At 39.6% G+C, this 20,203-nt stretch overlaps 1 protein-coding gene and 1 long non-coding RNA gene across 2 annotated transcripts; both read right to left on the bottom strand.

Moving 5' to 3' along the window:
• Window positions 1–55: 55 nt before the first annotated feature.
• Window positions 56–929, bottom strand: LOC143186355 (large ribosomal subunit protein mL62). Its single transcript, XM_076390010.1, has 3 exons — window positions 657–929; window positions 386–574; window positions 56–316 (listed from the first exon to the last, which is right to left on the bottom strand). Exons 1-3 carry the CDS (start codon window positions 813–815, stop codon window positions 56–58), a joined length of 609 nt encoding a protein of 202 aa, XP_076246125.1. The 5' UTR covers window positions 816–929.
• A 1,041-nt stretch (window positions 930–1,970) lies between these two features.
• LOC143188134 (uncharacterized) lies at window positions 1,971–3,195 on the bottom strand. The gene is made up of 4 exons (XR_013003484.1): window positions 3,046–3,195; window positions 2,656–2,833; window positions 2,320–2,521; window positions 1,971–2,054 (listed from the first exon to the last, which is right to left on the bottom strand). It is a non-coding gene; the product is annotated as an uncharacterized LOC143188134 (long non-coding RNA).
• Window positions 3,196–20,203: the final 17,008 nt, after the last annotated feature.

Genomic DNA, 20,203 nt, shown 5'->3' with positions numbered 1-20,203 from the left:
TACACTATTCTATTTGCACCACAAAAGTATAAGAGCTAATTATATTTATATAACACTAAAAGTCAGCAGGATTTGGTTTTCTACTTTGTTTAATATAAGAATGTTGTCGTTTTTCAAAAAGTCTTTGCCTTGCTGCTTTTAATTTCTGTTTCCGTTTCATTTCTTCAGTCTCAGGAGATACCTCTACAGGTGGCTTTATAACTTCTCTTATCATTGCTCTTAATTTCTGCAGAGCATCAGCTAGATTCAGTTGTTGAGACCTTGTTAATTCTGATTTAACTATTAAGCAGCCATCTTTGTTTAGTTTATTCTTGTACTGTAACAAATCTTATGTTAACAAAAGCTTGTTCTTTAGGATGATTATTATAAAACTGAAATTGCAAACCTGTTCTATTATTTTTTCTTTGACATCTTCTGCTAGCCATGTGGCATTCTTTACATTGAATCTTACATCTACTTTAGTATTTACACAATTTACATGCTGTCCACCTGGACCACTACTACGGCTATACGTTATATCTAGTTCTTGTAATGGTATGTAACCACTGAATTTTGCATTTGGATCCTCTGGGACCTGAAAAAAATATAGATATGCAATAGTAGAACCTATTTCATTAAAATTCTCTGTGATTATGATAAAAAAACGATAAACTTACAAATGTTGGGGTGTAAAGTTTAAGATTACTTGTTGGATATAACTTGTCAAGGGAGAATGCACTTTTATATGCAAGTGCTCTGCCAAGAATACAAAACTGATTTTGCTGTGTTAAATCACTTTTGAAGATTCTAAGACACTGTCTGCCGATAACGTTCATTTTGTTTCTTTTTTTATTTCAGAATCCCACAGCTTCGCTTTCAAAACATAACCTAACATAACCTGTATCGCGATAGTACCAAACCTACCGCCTGAAGGTCGCCACTTACGATCGATACATAAGAATCGTTTCCCGTGTTTAACGTATCGATACTCAGACTTCCGGCTTCCGTTTTGTTAGAACTCGTGAAAAGTAATGTTGATTTTTGCTCGTGATATTTAGCTATTTTAATTAATATTGAGTTTGTAAAATGTGTTATAATTGATACAGTCGTCTGGAATATTGTATGGCGATGAAAATGATATAATATCTTCTATGTGAGTAATCAGAATTTCTTAAATTATTTAATCGAATATTTAATGCATCTAATCCCCTTATACTAAGCATACGAGTAAAGTAGAGACATCATTTAAAGCGAAATACAAGCAATATTTTATATATTTTACTAATATTTATTGCATTTCGTGTTTTTTTAACAGGGAGTGATAGAAAATTTTAAAGGAAGGAGATTTGATACTATGGCGACTCAAGCAGATATTCTTGGTATTCTCGAAGCTGCGCGCGCAGTTCTCTTTGAGTCTCCAGAGAGCAGAATTCATCGCAAAAGTAAGTCTTACACTGTTTTCCTTAGTATTATTTCAGAGCTTATGAGGTTTTTGTGTGCTAAGATACTTTTGTGTTACTATACAGTAAAAGTTTTATAAAAAAAAAGATATTTATTTGAAAGGTTTATCAATATTTAAACTGTAGTTAGGAGATTCTTAATGCGCGTGTACGTAATCACGTGACTGGTACTGCGCATACGCGAGGTCACATGATTATTCTTGCGCCTGCGTATTTGCGTTTCTAATACATTTTTCGCGCCCGTTCAGACGTGAAGATCATGTCCTGCTTTTTATTTCTTTTTCTGTAGAACAAACGTTTAACTCTTCATTATTTAATTTAATTTCAATTTCCATAACTTCAGTGTTTCGGTTGCTTATGTTTTTTTGTTAATTGAGTGATGGAGGAAGCTCTGAAGTGAAGAAATACTAGTAGGTAAATCGAACGATAGTTTTGCTTTGAGATGAAATGAATGTTTTAGAATTGTTTTAACACAATATATTTTCATTTATACAATTATATATATTTACTTACAATTTGTATTTCTTTAGCGTTACAGATTTTTTATTGCAATTGGAATATCAATGAAGTCGAGTTCCTGTGTTGGTGATTTCTGGCGCCAGAACATGCAGCATACTGTAAGTCTTATTTTATTCAATTGAAATTTTAAAGGAAATTTAAAAATTCTAATTTAAAGCTCAGAGTTTAAAATTTGAAAAATTTTAAGCTTTAAATTAGAAATTAGAAATGTAAGACATGTGAGATTGTTATGGAAAATGTGAAGTGTTTTAAACATACATGATTCTAAACCGTGATTAGAGGTGTTAAAAGAAAAGACGTGGAACGACTAAACAAGTCATGTTCGTCTTGGTCAATAATCGTCAAAATAATAGAAGATTACCAATATGCATTGTTGTAGTACACAAACTATCGATGTAATGATGGTTTTGCAATCGTTCAAAGGATTGCATAAACGTATTCTGGAAAAGACGGTAATAACCGACAAGTAATTTCCCGCAAGGATGCCGAACTTCTTAAGCTGTGTGCTTTTCTCGGTAAAATACTGTGACAAGGCCACAAACATAAACTGACTAGTAGAATCTCTGAAAGGGAACAATGTAGTTTGGATAAACGTGGGTCCTAAAGTGACTTGAAACTCTTTAACTAACCATACAGGGTTGCTACTATATTATTGCTCTAAAACTGTCTTCAGTAAATCAGAAAATCGACTACAAACCTGTCGATTATGCAGAACGATTCCTCGCGACAAGCTCCCTATACGAAACATATTTACACAATCGATTTTGCGCAAGAGATCTAATCCAGGATCGTATCCTCTTTGATCTGTTCTGTATCTTGCAAGAATCCTTAATTTTCGCTACTCATCTTACTAGTAGATATGCATCAATAACTTCCTATATTATGAAACTTACAATTATCCATGGTAGTCGTAAATATCTATCATAAAAATCCCCTTTTGAACCCAGCTATCAGGATAAAATAATTTTTAAATAATCTAGAAGCTTAAATATAAAAGTGGAATACAGTAATCAGAAATGGAATACAGAAACTAGGATAGAATTTTATCTTGGCATTGAAATGAAAGAAAAAATTGAATTTAAATTACCTTGATAATTACGTGCAGAATTTTTTGCTACACAAAAAAATAATCAGTTGGAAGCGTCTCGAGGCTAGCCGATCGCCAGCTGTAGAACAGCGAAATTTATCCTCGGCCAGGCATCGCTCGGTAATTCGATTCAACGACTCGCCGCTTTCGAGCGACGATGATGAAAACGGCTCGTGACTACGAGTCTGCGCGTCGGTTGCAGCATTGACACAAAATTGTAATTATCGTAATAGGAGGCATTACACGGCTGATGTGGTTTTATATAACGTTCAATTTTCAAGCACGCCTGTGACGTAATGTCGCCGATGTCGCGTGGCGATCGACGATCGACGCGTAAACCGCTCTTCGCGCGGTTAAATAACGGTACATGCGTGGCTGTATCGATATATTCGAGGCTCGTCATAGCGACGAACGGGAGATCGCTGTTGACGAAGGAGACGTCGAGGAGATGGAGCAAGTAGGCGAGGAGGGAACAAAGAGAAGAAGAGGGATTGCACAATTGGGCGCGTGATCGCAGCCTGGTGGAACGCGCGCGCATACAAACGCGATTTATCTCTCGGTGTGTTCGCGTGGCACGGGTCTATCACATAGAGACTGTGTAATCCACGATACGGGCATTCAATTAAAATATCCTTACGGCACGCGAGCCTGGACTCTCGGTATTTTTGCTACAGCCTTTTCTAAACTTGCCATCTCGTCTTCAGTTTAGCTTAACTCTTTTTTTCGGGGTATTTCTATAGCACATTTTATCTGAATTATATTTTACTTTTATATTTATATTTCTGAATAATTTAAAAGTTATTTCATCTTGAACTTTGGGTTCAAAAATTGATGTCTTTTTATTTTTTTATAGTTAAAGATATCAAGTTTTATGGTTCATGTAGCAGGAATTGATTTTAGGACCCATTTAGAGAGTATTTAAAGTTTACATCTTTTCTTTTAACACACATCTGTTGAGTGCATTTCGAAATTTGCTGTTTCTGAAACTTTACGCGACTCCAATTACGAGAACACGTTGTTTTCTATAACGTAATAACATTAGAATTCTAAAAATTGAGATTATACCAGCGTGTGGAGCGATGTCAGGACTCCAGTAATAAATATCCTTTAGAAAATGAAATTAGTTGTTGGTACATAATATTAGGTTGGTAATATCATTGCTAATGCGACCTCTCTAGTTGTCCAAAGCAGCTGTGTTTGTCCTTTGGGCGTACTGTTCAAGCGAAGTATGCGAACGATGTGATCTTTGGTCTCTCCAGAGGCATCGGGATTTCCGATAAAATTATTTTAATGAAGGTGTATCGTCCACTATGAAAGGAGCCTATCGAGAAAGTTGGAGAGAGTCGAATTCGGTTTTACTTTCATACATTTTGAGATCGCCGATTTGTTGAATTTCAAATCGACGATTTTATGTTTGTAACCTTTCCGAAATGATCGTCTGATTAAAGCGACTCTCGAGTATGCACGAATATCTTTAATTAATTTATTAATATAACCATTTTTACCACTCGTAACATTTTTAGTAGATATTTGAAGTGGCTTATACTATATGAGAATGAGGCTTTTGGACTTGTACTGTTCCTCAACGATTCAATCAGCTAGGTCCTTTTAAAACTATCCAAAGACTTTTACACGAAAAAATTTCTATTGTCACGCCCTCGATCACCCAGAATAATCAGCGTGGACTCTAGACGACTGTAAACGAAAAATGATCGCTAATGATCTCTCAGGCGTTCTTCTTCATTACGTGTGCACTCGACCAAGACGCGTATTTCGCTCCGTTGCACCGATGTTTTGCTGTTTTCGTAATAAATTATGCAGGCGTAGAATCGACTCACGTGTTCTACACGCGGAACCGGATCTGTATTATTCTCCTCGACCGAAGGAAGCACGACAATACCATGGAGAACATAATCGTTCTCTCTGGGAAGATAAGAGTAGCAATGGGAAGATCCACCAAGGGGAAAAGGAAAAACCCGATAGCAGTGCGAACGTAATGACGAAGTTTCAGCTTCGTCTTCATCTTTTTTCCACGAAGTGATGCAAATCACAGTTTATTCCGTCGAAGGTGAGCTCATACTTTTGGCCCTTCGTAATACTTTGTTTACACAGATTGCTGAAATGCAGTTACTTATCTTGCGGATTTGCATCGGTTAAGTCACTTCAGATCCTGGTGAAACGTATTTCTGATGACGCTCGGTTTACGTAATTATTTTTTATGTAATTCATGCATGATTGATGGTCAGATGATTACGTTGACGTAGAGGAACTCTATTTGTCCATGAACTTCAACAGTTTTTCCCGCCAAGGTTCAAAGAATGTTAATCATTTTTTTTTTCGATTTTGAATACAGGTATGGTCAAAGTGATTAATTTCATTTTTTGAATGTTTAAAAATTGTAGTGTTAAGACACCCGATGGATCTCTAATTTTTTATATTTAAAACAAGCATAAATAATCTGCTCAAAAAATATGATATGATGAATTTACGTATATTAAAAATTGCAAAGTTTGACGTGATGTACGGACTTGGTAAAATTTTTTGAGGAAATGCCGTTCATAGGAGCACAAAGCTTGATCCTTCCCCTTCAATTTAAAAAAAAGATCAGGTCGCTGCGATTTTTTTTCGCAAAGTTACAGGACTTTAAAGCAACCCTTGCATTTTTTCTATGTATTGGACCAACGCGAAATACGCTAAAAATGCAAGGGTTAGTTTGAAGTGCTGTAACTTCGCGAAAAAAAATCGCAGCGACCTCATCTTTTTTTTAGACTGTAGGGGAAGGTTCCAACTTTATGCTACTGTTAATAGTATCTCCGGAAAAAATTGTAGTGAGTCGCTGCATTTTGTCAAAGTTTGCAGTTTGTCATATTGAAAAGCGTAAAGTTTGATGGGATGTAGGGACTTGCCAAAATTTTTTTTGGGGATGCAGCTTGCAGTAGCATAAAGTTGAAACCTTCCCCTACAATCTAAAAAAAAGATGAAGTCGCTGCGTTTTTTTTTCACAAAGTTACAAGACTTTAAAGTAACCCTTGCGTTTTCGTTATTTATTGGCACTAGCTGAAATGCTTTAAAAATGCAAGGGTTGCTTTAAAGTTCTGTAACTTTGCGAAAAAAAATCGTAGCGACCTGATCTTTTTTTTAAATTGAAGGGGAAGGTTCCAGCTTTATGCTACTGTCAATCGTATCAGTGGAAAAAATTGTAACGAGTTGCTGTATTTTGCCAAACTATGCAATTTATCATATTAAAAATTGTGAAATTTGACGAAACGCAGAGACTCGCTAAAATTTTTTTGGGAAATGCCGTTTACAGTGGTATAAAGCTTAATCCTTCCCCTTCAATTTAAAAAAAAGATCAGGTCGTTGCGATTTTTTTTGACAAAGTTACAGCACTTCAAAGTAACCCTTGCATTTTTGCTATGTATAAGGCACTATCCGATATAGTGTCAAAATGCAAGGGTTACTTTAAGGTGCTGTAACTTTGTGAAAAAAAATCGCAGCGACCTGATCTTTTTTTTAAATTGAAGGGAAGGATCAAGCTTTATGCTCCTGTAAACGGCGTTTCCAAAAAAAATTTTGTTGAGTCCCTGCATTCCGTCAAACTTCGTCTTTCATCAGAAAGTTTCTATTGAACAGTTTCCAATTAGTCATCCTTACTTATGAGAGCCAGACAACTGATCAGCCAATAGACAATATTGTGCCTCCGATTTTGCTTTCTGATTCATAGCGCTAGATCCAAACTCAGCTGCTTCTAACTAATAAATCTCCTCGTTTGAAACGACAGTCGTTGCTCCAAGTCGTTTTCCCTCTGAAACGCAGTGCTGCAGAGTTGTCGGCTTCTTTTCTAACCCGTAAACTATAATCGTTGCAGCGTTTACTTTCTCCTACAATGGCCGAACGTTTATATTTAAAGGGAATTCGTGATACGCGTGTAAACGAGGCTGGATAACACGCGAGCAACAAATACGCGCGTATTCGGTGTTTCTGTGCCTGGAATGCAAGTCTGCAAGGGTTTTACCAAACCGACGCACGTACCTTCTAGTCCATCCAACCTTTTTTCTTTTCTCGTGGCGGTCAATTTCGCAAGAACAGGCCCGACCTGATAGTGATAAATTCTTCGAGTCCAAAATGACGTTCGGTTTGGTTCGTGGATCATCTGAGTTTCAGGGTCAGATATTTAGAAATTATTTTTTGAACGAGAAGAACTGGTTCATTTCTTGATCGCTGACTGCTTTTTTACCTACTGGTTGATCTAGACGAGTTGCTTTTATCTGGGGGAAATAAATCGTGTATTGAATAATTTATTTATTAAATTGTCTGTATGTTCTGAAGGATTTATCTCCTGTTTTTGAGAAAAGGAATCGTGTTCAGAGGTAGAGTGATCCTTTTGTGAATGACTTGAGGCTACTTACTAATTTTGTCGATTATAATTATTCTCATTTACCCTGATCCGACGATTTTATATATGGAATTCTAATTATCGATAGAAACACCTGCGCTTCTAGTCTGAGAATCTCATAATCCAGAGCTGACTTTCGTGTACAAGGTTGTGGGTATGCATCGAGAAATGGGTGACCCTGTATGTAAAATTAGAGCAGTTACATTAGAATTCTGTAATTATGTCGCTCATTCAATGCTGTTATTCTTATGGCAGAACGATTAAAGGTTTAGCTTCCGTAGTGTACACCAAGGAAATTAGAAAAGTAGACCTGGAACAGTGGTCCACATACCAAGTATCATCATCTAATGATTCATCAGCAGTATCCTTCTCCTGGCACATGATTTCCATAATATTAAAATTCTCAAAAGCACGCCGAGTTAAGACAATTACATCTTATCTTAAATCACCAAGATTACTGGGTCACAAGTGAAGGCTTCCGATGTTTAAAATTCATATTTAGTAATTAGTGTGAAGGCTAAGAGCATATTTAATTTCAGTCGAGAGTAAAGGTCCCTACAAAGTGAAAGCAAAAATATAAAACTTGGAAATTTGCGAGGTCGAGGAACAGGCTGAAACGAAATTTGAAGAATAAAAATTGACGTGGATCTTCTTCGCAGTCGACGACGAAATCGTTTTAAATGTCAGAAATATACGTAGCTCGGTAGCAGACTTGAACTGTTGCCCAAGAGACTGTGCGGCTTCGTTACAAAGACAATGATCTACGGAGGGATACGTTTTCAAGGGAATGAAGCTGTTTCGTATCTGCGAGCAAGTATTCAGCCTAGAACAAGAGTACTCGTTAGAACGTCTGTCTTATCACCCTGGATCGGGGGCTTCAAGAAACAAGATCACGATTTAATTGAATATTCATGTGGCCTGATACATAAAACAAAAGGCGAAGGAAATAAGTAAATACGGTGGAGATGAATGGATGGTAACAGTTTGTGCAATTTCTTTGGAGTGTAAAGCGTGGAACAGGCTGAGTTACTACGTTGACTAGATTCTGTTGCAAGCTGAAGTTCTGAACCACAATATACATTGAAGTATAATGAAGTCGATTCTGAATTACATGGAGTATTACGTGAAATATCTTCTGGCGAGAAGATAAATCTCAGATTTACCATGACTTTTAATTAAGAAACTTAATTAAAGAAACGCCTGCATATCCCAGACATCTCCACTTACAAAAAAGAACAAATTCCAGTGAAGTCGACGCTAGAAGATACATCATACTTACTCTGTCAACTCTCCATGTCAATAACCGAGGGTTAACATCGCTCGCCCTTCAATCAAGCTTAAACCCCAGCTGAAACAAAGCACTCCCATAATACCCTATTACCACCTCACCACTAAAACAATCCCCCCAATTAACGACCCTGACGTCACCCGCTGACTCACTCAGACAAGAGGAAACATCTCCCACAAAAAAGAGAAAGAAACAAATTCATGCATCGGGGTTGTCGCAATGCTCCCCAAACGCTCGCAGCGTCGCTCGTTACTTGACTAATTAGGAGTAATCAGTGGCTGGTTCCCAGGAATGTGACAAGCGCCGGGGATGGGGATCGATGGAGGCGCAAGAAAACTCTCGAAAGTATAGTCGACGGCGAGATACAGCGATTCTAGTGAAGATGGGAGCATGGCATCGATGGCCAGTCGAAAACTCAGAAGCGAACCAATGTAGGTTCTTTTTTCTTGACTCGAGAGATGGCAAAAGGTGTGAAATGGGTCTGACCATGGGCTTATTCTATTTATTTTTCTGTGTCTGGATTCAAGCATATTCTACTTACTTTTTGGGTCTGACCCGAGGGTTATTGTCGTTCCTTTCTTCTGTCTGACTCGGTGCTTATCCTACTTAGTATCCTGTGACTCGAAGCTTATTCTACTGATTTTTCTAAGCCAGACATATCTTTCGTACTTGATAAGTAGAATAACCCTCAAGCCAGACACCTTTACTAAAATTTCAGTCGCCTACTAATCAATTAGCAACCCCGAAACAGAGCCTGAAACACATTTTCGTTGAATTTCACCGCGCAGAATCGTCCCTGAGAATGTCTAACAGCCATTCTCGGACACGCTGCATAGAGCAGTGCACAGGGTTGCCCCAGCCGTTATTTCCAGCGGCACATACGCGAAGAATTACGCGCGTCATGAACACACATGGCGTGTTCGCAATCATTAGGGACCGATCCTTTGGAATGGCAGGAACGCGTCCTCTCCTCTGGCTCCGCGGCTAGAGCTGCGAGCGTCGCGTTGCGCAAGAGGCCTCGCGTCCTGAGTCGCCTCTCCAGCGTGTTGCTGCTCGAGCAGCAAACCGGGGAAACACACGTTGACTAATGCACGAAGATGCATCTCTCCCGGGTTACAACGTCGGCCCCTAACCGTCGTTCAGCGGTGGATATTATGAAACAAGGATGTCTGCGGCGAAAAGCGGGTCAGTGCACGGTTCGTTTATCGCGCGCCAGGTTCCTGGATCGTTTCACCTCACCGGCCCGCTCCTGGTTTATTCGATCCAGTTCGATCTGGTTCGCGAAAATCGCCTTCGAGAATCGGCCCTCCTCTGCTCGGAGGAGGACGAGGCTCTACCTTGAAGATGCGTCAGGCTTGCGAGCCTTACGACTGCCTCCGAATGTCTTTAACCTTTATTGTTTCGGAGCATCGTATGGGAGAATCTTAGGCAGCTCTGTTTTCAAACGATGGATCTTGCGGATGGGGTTTTCTGTTTGTGTGCAGCCAGGAGATGTGCGTGCTGTGCTGCTTGAGGTTCTTCAATTTGTATGAGGAGGATGTGTTTGTGATAGATCGGGTGATTGATGGTTTTTGAAGGAAGTCGTTTGGAAATTTTCAATATGAGTACATAAATATTTGAATTTTTGAATTTTTGAATTTTTGAATTTTTGAATTTTTGAATTTTTGAATTTTTGAATATTTGAATTTTTGAATTTTTGAATTTTTGAATTTTTGAATTTTTGAATTTGGTCATTGCTTAGTAATTCCTCGTGCATGAGATTAAACACAAATGCCGAAGGAAAGGTGTCGCATATGAGACATCCGAATGTGTCCTTGATACGAGTGCACTTTAAGTCTTGAAGAGTCGACTCGCTACTAAATTGGGGGGAGGAATCTTTAAGGAAGAAAAAAGTCGTGTCGTTTTGCGCCTCGTGAGTGAGTCGCAGCGCTCGCGACTCGCTCAGGTGAGACAAGCTCTGGGAGATCCTTGCGACAGAGAATAATCCATGTCCTTGCGAGACATGTACTCGTGACACATTGGAATTGGATTCCTTCGAAAAGATATTGACCTCCTTTCAGCCGAAACGATTGTGCTCTACTGTCGTCAGACCTGAACTGTACTCCTTCAAGCTTTGTGCTTTGAACTCTGTTGCTAGGAATATCGTTTAAAAGATATTATTCCCTTGGACTTGTGCATCTTCAATAGATGGAGAAATCAATTTTTCCTAATTGTTATTATCTACGATTGATGGGAAAATAATCACGTCATTAATTCAACTTTGCTTCCCCAGTTTTCATAGACTGCTTCAATCTTTATTTACCTTCTCACCAAGACCTTCAATCAATTCAATATCCCTAACAATCGTAAGACTTCCATGCCTTTTAATTCTTCTAAATAAATCATCGTAACAATCTTAATTCAATCACAAAAGTCTTACACCTTTATTCAATGTCTTGGGTCAATTAGGATCTCATCGTATAGAATAATATATTAATCTAAATCTTGGTTCGATTCATCGTTTCACCGCAGATACTTATCGTGCTCGACGAGATTCGCATGATTAATACCATAAAATCAATCACACTCGAGTAATTCCTCCGATCAGCGTTCATTAAATCGCCACGGCATTGACGCTGCGAATTCGATCGTTACCCCTCCCACTGGCAGCTGCATTCCAGAATAATCCTCTTGTCGTAACGAGATGTAACGCAAGTAGGAGAAAGTTGTTATGCTTTTAGCGCCCATTACCTGCCATATTCATCGCGAGTGACCAAATTTCTATACGGTGACTAACGTTGATCAAATCGCGACTTATCAGTACTGAAATTAATTTATAATAAATTTGTTCTCTGATATATTCCTATTAGTAAAAATCCAGGGATGTATAGTCTGGCCTCCTTAGAAACGAATTTAATCAGTTATTGGTCACCTGCATGTCTGACTAATTTTTATTATCAATTTTCTATCAATTTTCAGGTGAGCTTTCTACTGAAGAAGTGTAATGCCAAATTTGTTATTCAACTTTTGATTTAAAATCACCGTCTCTTGGGTTGTTCTACGATTACTGTTCCATTATGTATGGAACTCCATTTCAGTAGAGGATGAGGCTTTCGAGTATTTGCACTGCTTTATACATAAAAGCGTGGGCGCTATGTGCTGCTAACGTACTCATCGAGACGAGCTGGAACGATTCGAGTGCATCAGTCATACTGTACTCTTTTTCACTGAACGGGTCAAAACATCCGGTCGAATTACTCAGGATCGCTCGTAACCTTTTATTGCAGGTCGTCCTGTTTCTCTTTGAATCGCAAATGAACAAAGAAGTTCGAAATTTGTAACAGCTGGTTGACATGCAGGAAGTTATTTGAGAGATCTTTTCAAGTGACATAATTGACAATTAGGCATGAAGAAAATATCTTATCCCCTGTGTATACTTACATACAATGAAAAGCATAAATAGCGTTCACTTCGACAGGGAGTATCAATAACTTACATAATAGAAATCTGAGAAGCAGGAACTCATGTGAGTGATCTCCACGCAGTATTAAATTCGCTAGAAACTAGCGTAAGCGTTTCCCTTCAAAGACTGAACGTATTTCGATTATTATAAGATTAGATAAAGTTTCAAATTATTAGATAGAGTTTCTAGTTATAAAGGAGATTTTCTAGCAGCTTTTTAGTACTGAATGTATAAAAAATGTCGCAATAGCTTCAGTGAAATTAATCAATTTGTTGATATCGTAACGCCTTTGACGAAACTAGAGAACGCGAGGGTCCTATCAAGTCAGCTTTATTTTTAAAACGAGTTGCGTTGAGCACATCAGCCAATCGTGGACTTAAAATGTAAGTACGTGTCGATGGTCGTGTCTGGCTTCCGTTTACGAATCATCGCATTCCGACGCGGCGTGAGTTAATCGATGATGAATCCAAACCTTGAACCGATTTCGATCGAATGTTAGACACGAATACAGGTGACGCCATACCCCTCGTTTGTCGGCGACCATTTCGTAGACAACAATTTCAAGGTTCTCTTGCAGACCAAATTCGCTATCGTAACACGACCCTCGAAGATGTTACGATATTGTAGTGTAACTTCGACATTTGCAATCGAATCGATAAACTGAAGAACAGTACAGTCCAAAATTAGCCAATTTCGAGTACTATTAGAGTTATATCTAGATCCCTGAGCCAAAGTGCATTAAGTCATACAGAAATTATTTTCCCTCGATATTTATTTTATCGATAGACAGTTATATAAAGGTGCTCAGTCAAGAAACAAACGTACTCAGTCGTTAAAACCACAAAATGTGCGTCAATTACCAGAGAGTGACAGAATGCAATAGCAAAACGCATTTTCATGAGTGCCAAGTAGTCTACTAAAAACTATTCCGCCAGGAAATGGTATCAACATCTCAAGAACTCTATAATCTTAAAATTTCCTTCTGTGAAGGGTGCCTTTCTGCCTGGAAAACACTTGCAGTCGCGTCGATTAAATAAGAACTCTAGATCCGGGAAGCGAGCTTGATGAAAAACCATGATTGCATTTCGGCTGATTTAACTTCACTTTCTCTTGCGAAGATAACGATGATATCATCCACGGTGGTAACCAGTAACCGCTGTGGCCTCATCAAAATGCCTTTGCTTTTGATAGTTATTACAATTATGATCGAATATAATAGTAATTCGTACTAGTAGCACACTTCATTCAAAATGGTCTTCATATAAAATATAAAATATAAAAAATAAGCAAGCTTTTCTTGACCTGTGCTTATGAAAATGTGAAATTGCATAAAAATTCGAGGCTCTTTGGCGAGCCTCTGTATCTATCTCAAGGCAGGCGAAAGAAGAGGATTACTGGCGCAAAGTCGACGTGACAGGACGATGTGACGTGATGAGATGTGACGTGAGGCGCGCGTGTATGCTTGTCACACGCGGGAATTGCTCATTGAGTAACTCTCGCTCGCTCTCACTCTCGCTACTGATAGCAGCCCGTATGACACACTGACACAGAAATCGACTTATGCTGGTCACCCCCTGTCGCGAATGGGTTGGAAAAATTTAGGAGAGAAAAAGAGAGGATCAACGGAGTCGCGTTATCTTAAGTAGCGTTTCGGTAGCTCGATCGAAAGTAGTAATTCTGGTATTACGATTATTACGAAATGTGAGTCAGACTTGCTACTAAGCTCTTCGATTTTATCTTGCATTTACAATTTAAAGCCTGTAAAACCTTGTAGGTCGAAATGGCAGTGGGAACTTTAATATGGCGTTTACTGCTGCTGTTACACACCACTTGTTATTCCATTTCTGTGTACATTTATCTTACAGGATGCACGATTTTCACGCGATATAAACTCGTCGTTAATTCTAGCATCTGCGTTCGGTTTCTTTAAATGACTCGCATTTTCTGAGTTTGACAACCTGGGTAGGAATCAACAGGTAGATAAATTCTAGGTAGATAAATTTAGGATTCGATGAAGATTCGTGAGACTTAGTAATCTACATATTCGAGAGTTCAAAGGTTACGTTGAAGATATGGGTGGCTAGTGTATAAGCAGCCTCGAAAAACAACCTTTCGAATTTCACTGGAGGACCCACGAAATGTCTTTCTCTTCCACCTTTCTTCCTTCGTTCCGCCATCCAGCTGCCCGTCAGTAGCTCTGGAAGATCGCGTTGCTCTCTTTAGGTTTGCAAATTAAACGATTCGAGGAGAGAAATTTCGTTTCGAAAAGGTTGCGTGGATGTTCACCAGAGTGGTGCTGAATTGTCTGAGAATGGAAATATACCAACGTTTGCAAAGATGTATAATACTGAAGTAGAAATAGCACTCAGTTGAGAAAGGTGCAAAGTAGTACATGTACAATCTTGATGATCAGAAGTAAATTTTCTAGAATAACTATTAAATTTTTTTATTAAAAAATGGATACAGAACTTAAGTACGTTTCCTCGTATTTCGTAACATCTCGGAACTAATTTCATGCTGCATTACTGGTTAGGAATATGTTTTTGTAATCAGTGCTACATATATGTGATAATAAAATGGAATTTAGTAATGAAATTGAAGAGGTGAAGAATTTTATTGAGCCTGCAAAAAGAGAAATTTTTGAGAGGTTTTCTTCGAAATTTAGTAAGCGATTCAAATGGGAACTGTAACTTACTAATTCGTAACAAAAAGAATGAACCTCTTTTATCGCAGGAGATGCAATTTTCTTCTATCATTTTCATTGTTTTTCAAATACGCGGGGAAAGAAACTCAAGAGCACACGTAACATCTCAGGAAGCCGAACGCGTCGAATTTAATTTTACTTTCCATTCTTCGAACGGTGGTGCGTTGTTTACAATTTTTAACGCGTTTCTATTACTTGACGCGTTATTAGAATGCGGAAACGTTCGATGCAGCTCGTGTGGCCGTATGTCATAGGATCATGCAATTCAACAGCGATCCAGTCTCTTCTTCGTCGAATCGAGCGGCAAGAAAAAAATCGAGGATATCGGGCACGAAACTCCACAGCAGAAACTACATGCAATAATTTGATATTTTTAGTCCTCGCTCATAATTCTTTCCTTTTTGCCTCGATTCCTTAACCCGACACACATCGGCGTTTGCTGTTGTCAGAGAACAGAGAGGGAAACCCTGGCACGCATCTCTCTTTCTCTTTCCACAACACTTTCACTGCATGTCCCGTGACTCTGATCCCCTTGCTTCCCTCTTCGCTCTTGTCCTCGTTACGGTACACACGTGATCGTGAAAGTTTCGTCTGGCCGTGGTCCTGGATTTCCACACGCCGCGCGGACAGTAGTTTCCCCACCGCCTTGGAATGAGGAAAAATAGCGGCGAGCCATTTTCAAGATCAGCACCGCCGATCGCGTTCGCCCGATGAATTCGGAAGCTCGCGCGAAAACGAAACCAGTCGACTTCCGAGGTGGATCGTTCCTTCGGGCCAACTAGGGAATCCTTGTTGCCCTTGTGCTGCTGTTACTGATTCATCTGGGGAGTTTCTTCACTTCTCAAGATATGGTTGCAAGAAAATTTAGAGTTTAGTGACGTGATTTGAGGAAATTGTTCGTTGAATCTCTAGGATATTGATCTAGAGTTTCTAGGTTGGTGTTACTGATTTATCTGAGGGAATTCTTTCGTTTCTGAAAGTAAGGCTAAAAGAAAATTTACAATTTAGTTACCGAAGGTAACTAAAACTGTTAATAAATAGTGACCTTTTAACTTCATGTATTTTGTAAGTGCTGCAGTTAACTGCAGTTAGAATATTATGACTGATATTCCTATACGTATATCCTGTAGTCGTTAACTGTTCATTTTAATCGTGTTGGTGTCATGGATCATTGATCAGCAAACACAATTTATTCGATTAGCTTGATACTTGAAATAGTCAGAGGAGGTGTTACGTATGGTATTTAATTCATAATCGGCACTTTTCTTGACGTTATCAAGGTGTTCCGATATTTAATAGTCTTTACAGAGTATTTTATTGAAAAATTCTTCTTATGCAGACATTAATACATAAATCCAACTAGAGACTCATGTTAGTAGAAGAGCAAAGGGAAACAGTGTTCAATGGGATATAGTATAATTTTGCAAACTACGATTACTGACATGCCCCAAATACGCGAATTCATATGCATAAAGTGTTATCCAAATATTACGTATAAACTTACGCTGAGTAGGCGAAGATGTAGGTGTACCGTATTTTTCGTAAGAGCAGATTTCAAAGCAGATAAGAAGACTAGATGTTTCGCTTTCTTGCGTTCACACGATTCTCTGCTTTGTCGTGGCCTCACGTAATGCAATTAGCACTGGCCACTATACGATTTTGGGTCTTCTGTTTTAACCTAGTTTTCTCGTACTGATACCTACTAAATTTGCAAATTTTGTACATTACCATATTTAACCAGATAATTTAAAATTTTGAATCGAGACAACCTTTAGATTACAAACTGTTTTAGTATCAACTCAGGGAAGAAAAAAAATTTCAGTGCAGTATAGCATCCAATAAAAGATTATTAAAAATTTTGTGGTTGTCGATCATGGGAGAAGGTTTAGAATGGCACAATAGAGTTAAAAGATGTGTTGTCTGAAAAAATGAGCTGCAGAAGTGAAACCGGAAGTAAAAGTTACTTAAGGAAACATGAACTCAAAGTGCAGTCTCTCGGCTCGTGTATCACGAGTTCAAAGCTCTGAAGGCAGGAAGTGGTATTCGCCCTGGGGCGAACAGTCACCTTGATTTTAGAATCCCGGATGACTTCTGCGCCTTCCTTTCTTCTTTTTCTTGTCCCCTGGGATTTTCGATTTTCCCCGATCTGACCACTTCATGAATTGCCTCAGTTTTTCATGTACTTTCAATCTAACAAGTCAAACATTCCATATTTTTATTTTGCTTTAGTCTACCTTACTGTAAACTTATCTTTATGGAGTAGACTTTGAAGTGGAATTAGCAATATTGGGTCAGACATGACATAGAACTGTTTTATATTATTCAAAATTATGACGAATCTTTGGAACTTTGACAGCAGGCCATTTATCACTTAAAAAAACTAAAATCTAAAAATAGCAAGAGATATTACTTAATTATTCAAATTCTTCTGGAGCTGAAGTAATGAAATACTGAGCTTACGAGGAACTTCCAATTCAGTAACAAAATCGAAGTTTCTCTGTCGATGAAAGTAGAATTGCAAACAGGATTTAGATTTACGTACAGAGGTCAAGGTCACGACACGGTTTCAACATCGAAATAATCCAAACTATACGTCACAGGGAGGGATCCTCGTGTTCCACTTCAGACTTTTACGTGACCTCGTTTCAGTCGACCTGTTGACTCGAGAGCCCTTCGGACCTTTAGGTTATCTCTTTAAATATTCCTTTCAGTTCTAAATCAATACTTTAAAATGCCATTTTTTACTATTTAGTACCTTTTAATTGAAAACCCTAATGCCAAATATTCTTTTAAATCTTTCTCAGTCTTGTTGATCTATTTGTCAGACATCTGAATCCCAAAGTGCAGAAATGGTATTCCTTCCGCCTTTATTTACATTTTTCTATATCAGATCCTTCTCACGATCATAAAGTCAGCCATTATCCGGCGTGAAGGAAAAATTAGTCAGGGAAAGTCTGGAACAGGTGTAGTTCGATGAAATTGTAGGCGAATGGTGTAAGATACATCGGTGTTGATCCTTTCAACGATCACATGACAATTACGCCACTCTGTTCTGATCACGGGATTCTTCGTTCCTCGCTTCTCAGAATTTTTGTGATACTCGGCCTGCGAGACGTACCTTCTTTTCCCCTGAACTCCTCTCGTCTCGTCGAGTCACGAGGTAACCTCCCCCTCTTGTTGTCTTCGACGTGGATGCAAACAACGCGACAGACAATGGATGCTAGGTGAGCCTGGAGAGGTGTGTTTAGGTGCATCTGTTACTATGAGAATTCACGCGATGGGTAGAAGACATGATAGCGCCAGATCGAAGCTGTGCATTATTCGCATGAATTTTTGTTTATTTTATGTGATGAGGCCTTTATTGTCTGAAGATTTGTTATCTGAATGAGAAGCGCCTGAAATGGCGTTAAAATGTGTGATCTCAAGAGTGTCTGGATTTCAAATTTTCAAAGTTTCAAATATTTAAATATTCAAATTTTCAAATTTTCGAATTTTCGAATTTTCAAATATTCAAGTATTTAAATATTCAAATATTTAAATATTCAAATTTTCAAATTCTCAACTTCTCAAATCCTCAGTCCTTGAACTGGTTCACTGAAATTTCTCCAACATTACTACCTATCAAACACTCGTCAAATCGAACTCGTTCAGGTCTTCCAGATCCTTGTTTACATGAACGCGATTAGAAAGTTCGCCACGCGTTCGGCGCGAATCCCTGCGTGGGAAAAAGCATGAAATCAGGAAGCAAAAATCGTTAGAACACAGAGAGGAATATCTGGGAAAAATCCGGAATAGTGCGTTTTAAGGGGTCACGAGGCTCGTGGTCATCGAGCGCGCGATCCATGTTCAAAGCGGGTGAACCTGCGCGTATCAGTGGGTTCCTTCCGCGTGGTGCTTTCGCCGTCGTTCCATTCCCCGTAGCGACTCGTTCTCGGTTTTCTTCGCACGTGACGAGATCCACGGTTCCCTGACGCGGCAGCTTCCGTCCTTCTCTGAACTCCGCTGCCTCCATCTCGGGCCCGCGCACGGGGTCCGCGTAAGAGTCTCCCGTTTTTCACGTGACCAGCCGCGCATCGTGCTTTCTCTCTCGCTTGAATTAGTCTATTGAGTGGCACGTAACAGAAGAGCAGCGTTCCCGCAGCGTTCCCGCAGCCGCCTCCTCCTGCTCCGTCTGGGCCCTCGAGGCCCCGCTACACGTTCTTCCCTCTCGGGGCATAATTGCAGCGTCGTGCTTTCTTGCTCGCTTCAATCAGTCCTCCTCGTTGTCTTCTCCACGTAACTGAGGACCAGCGTCCTCGCGCTTCCACCAGACGGCCCTCTGTCCTCCTCGTCTGCTCTCTCGCTCTCTTATGGGACCCACGTAAGGCTTTCCTCCTTTTCACGTGACTGAGCCATCGCGCTTTCTCGCTCGCCCCCTCGGTCCTCCGTCTTCCTCTTTCCTGCTCGGGCCCACGACGAGTCGGTGCTCGCTCGCTGCCTCTCGCGGCACCTCTCGCTTTCACTCGTCCGTGTGAAGAGGCTATCGCGGGCCCCGAGAGCTCAGTATCCGCCGGACCGTCGCGTGGTTCGATGTCGTGCACACAGTACGACTGGTGCATCGTCCTTTGACGAACTAAGTGCCCCCTCAGCCTTCGACGCTGCTCCTAACACCGTTCCTCGCCGGCTGGAAACTTCTGAGGACACGGGGACCAGGGAGTCCAAAGATACTGTGATTGCCTGGGCTCTTGGGAGGATTCGTACTCGGTGATATCACGTCTGAACTGAATTCAGGAGTTCCTGCGATGGGGAGAATCAGCTCTTTCAGGTGAGGATTTTATTTTTCTTCGAGAAGAAGAACGATTTGTTTGAGGGGTAGTTAACTAGAGTCAAGTGTGATATCTGTTTGAGGATTTCTCTGTGTATTTGCTCTGAGTAGCCTTCAGTGAAGCTTATGTTTACCTACAGAAATTCCACAAACACCATCCTATGCAATTTGAACTGTCTTCGTGTTGCTCAATGCCTAACGTCCATTAACGCAACTCGTTAAGTAACGCGTGGGTGTTCAGCATGCGCACGCTAGTTAGAAATGTGACATTTCTAATTTCGATTGCGTACGCGCGCTTGAGTCCACATTTGCGCATCGACTATCCAAACTAACGAGATATGTAACACCATTAAGAATTTGTCTATCTGTTTTCTGTGAGTTATGTTTGTTTTTTATGAAATTTCACAGGAGAAATTTTGTATTTAAAATATCGCCGATTTTTGTTGCCATTTGTTTCGAGGTGATTAAGTCCTCTTCTGACAGGCTCATATTTCTGCTCGTCGCTGTTCGTTATGTCGCGCGTG

This window comes from Calliopsis andreniformis, chromosome 2 (assembly GCF_051401765.1).
Source record: "Calliopsis andreniformis isolate RMS-2024a chromosome 2, iyCalAndr_principal, whole genome shotgun sequence".
Taxonomy (NCBI): domain Eukaryota; kingdom Metazoa; phylum Arthropoda; class Insecta; order Hymenoptera; family Andrenidae; genus Calliopsis; species Calliopsis andreniformis.
This window is presented reverse-complemented; position numbering and strand designations above follow the sequence as displayed.

What these genes read in the sequence shown, in the direction of transcription:
- LOC143186355 (XM_076390010.1), bottom strand. Translation starts at nt 815, where the DNA reads ATGAACGTTATCGGCAGACAGTGTCTTAGAATCTTCAAAAGTGATTTA. An exon ending in AACTTTACACCCCAACATTT is followed by an intron (nt 575 to 656) that starts GTAAGTTTATCG and finishes TATTTTTTTCAG; the next exon opens with GTCCCAGAGGATCCAAATGC. An exon ending in AAGAAAAAATAATAGAACAG is followed by an intron (nt 317 to 385) that starts GTTTGCAATTTC and finishes GATTTGTTACAG; the next exon opens with TACAAGAATAAACTAAACAA.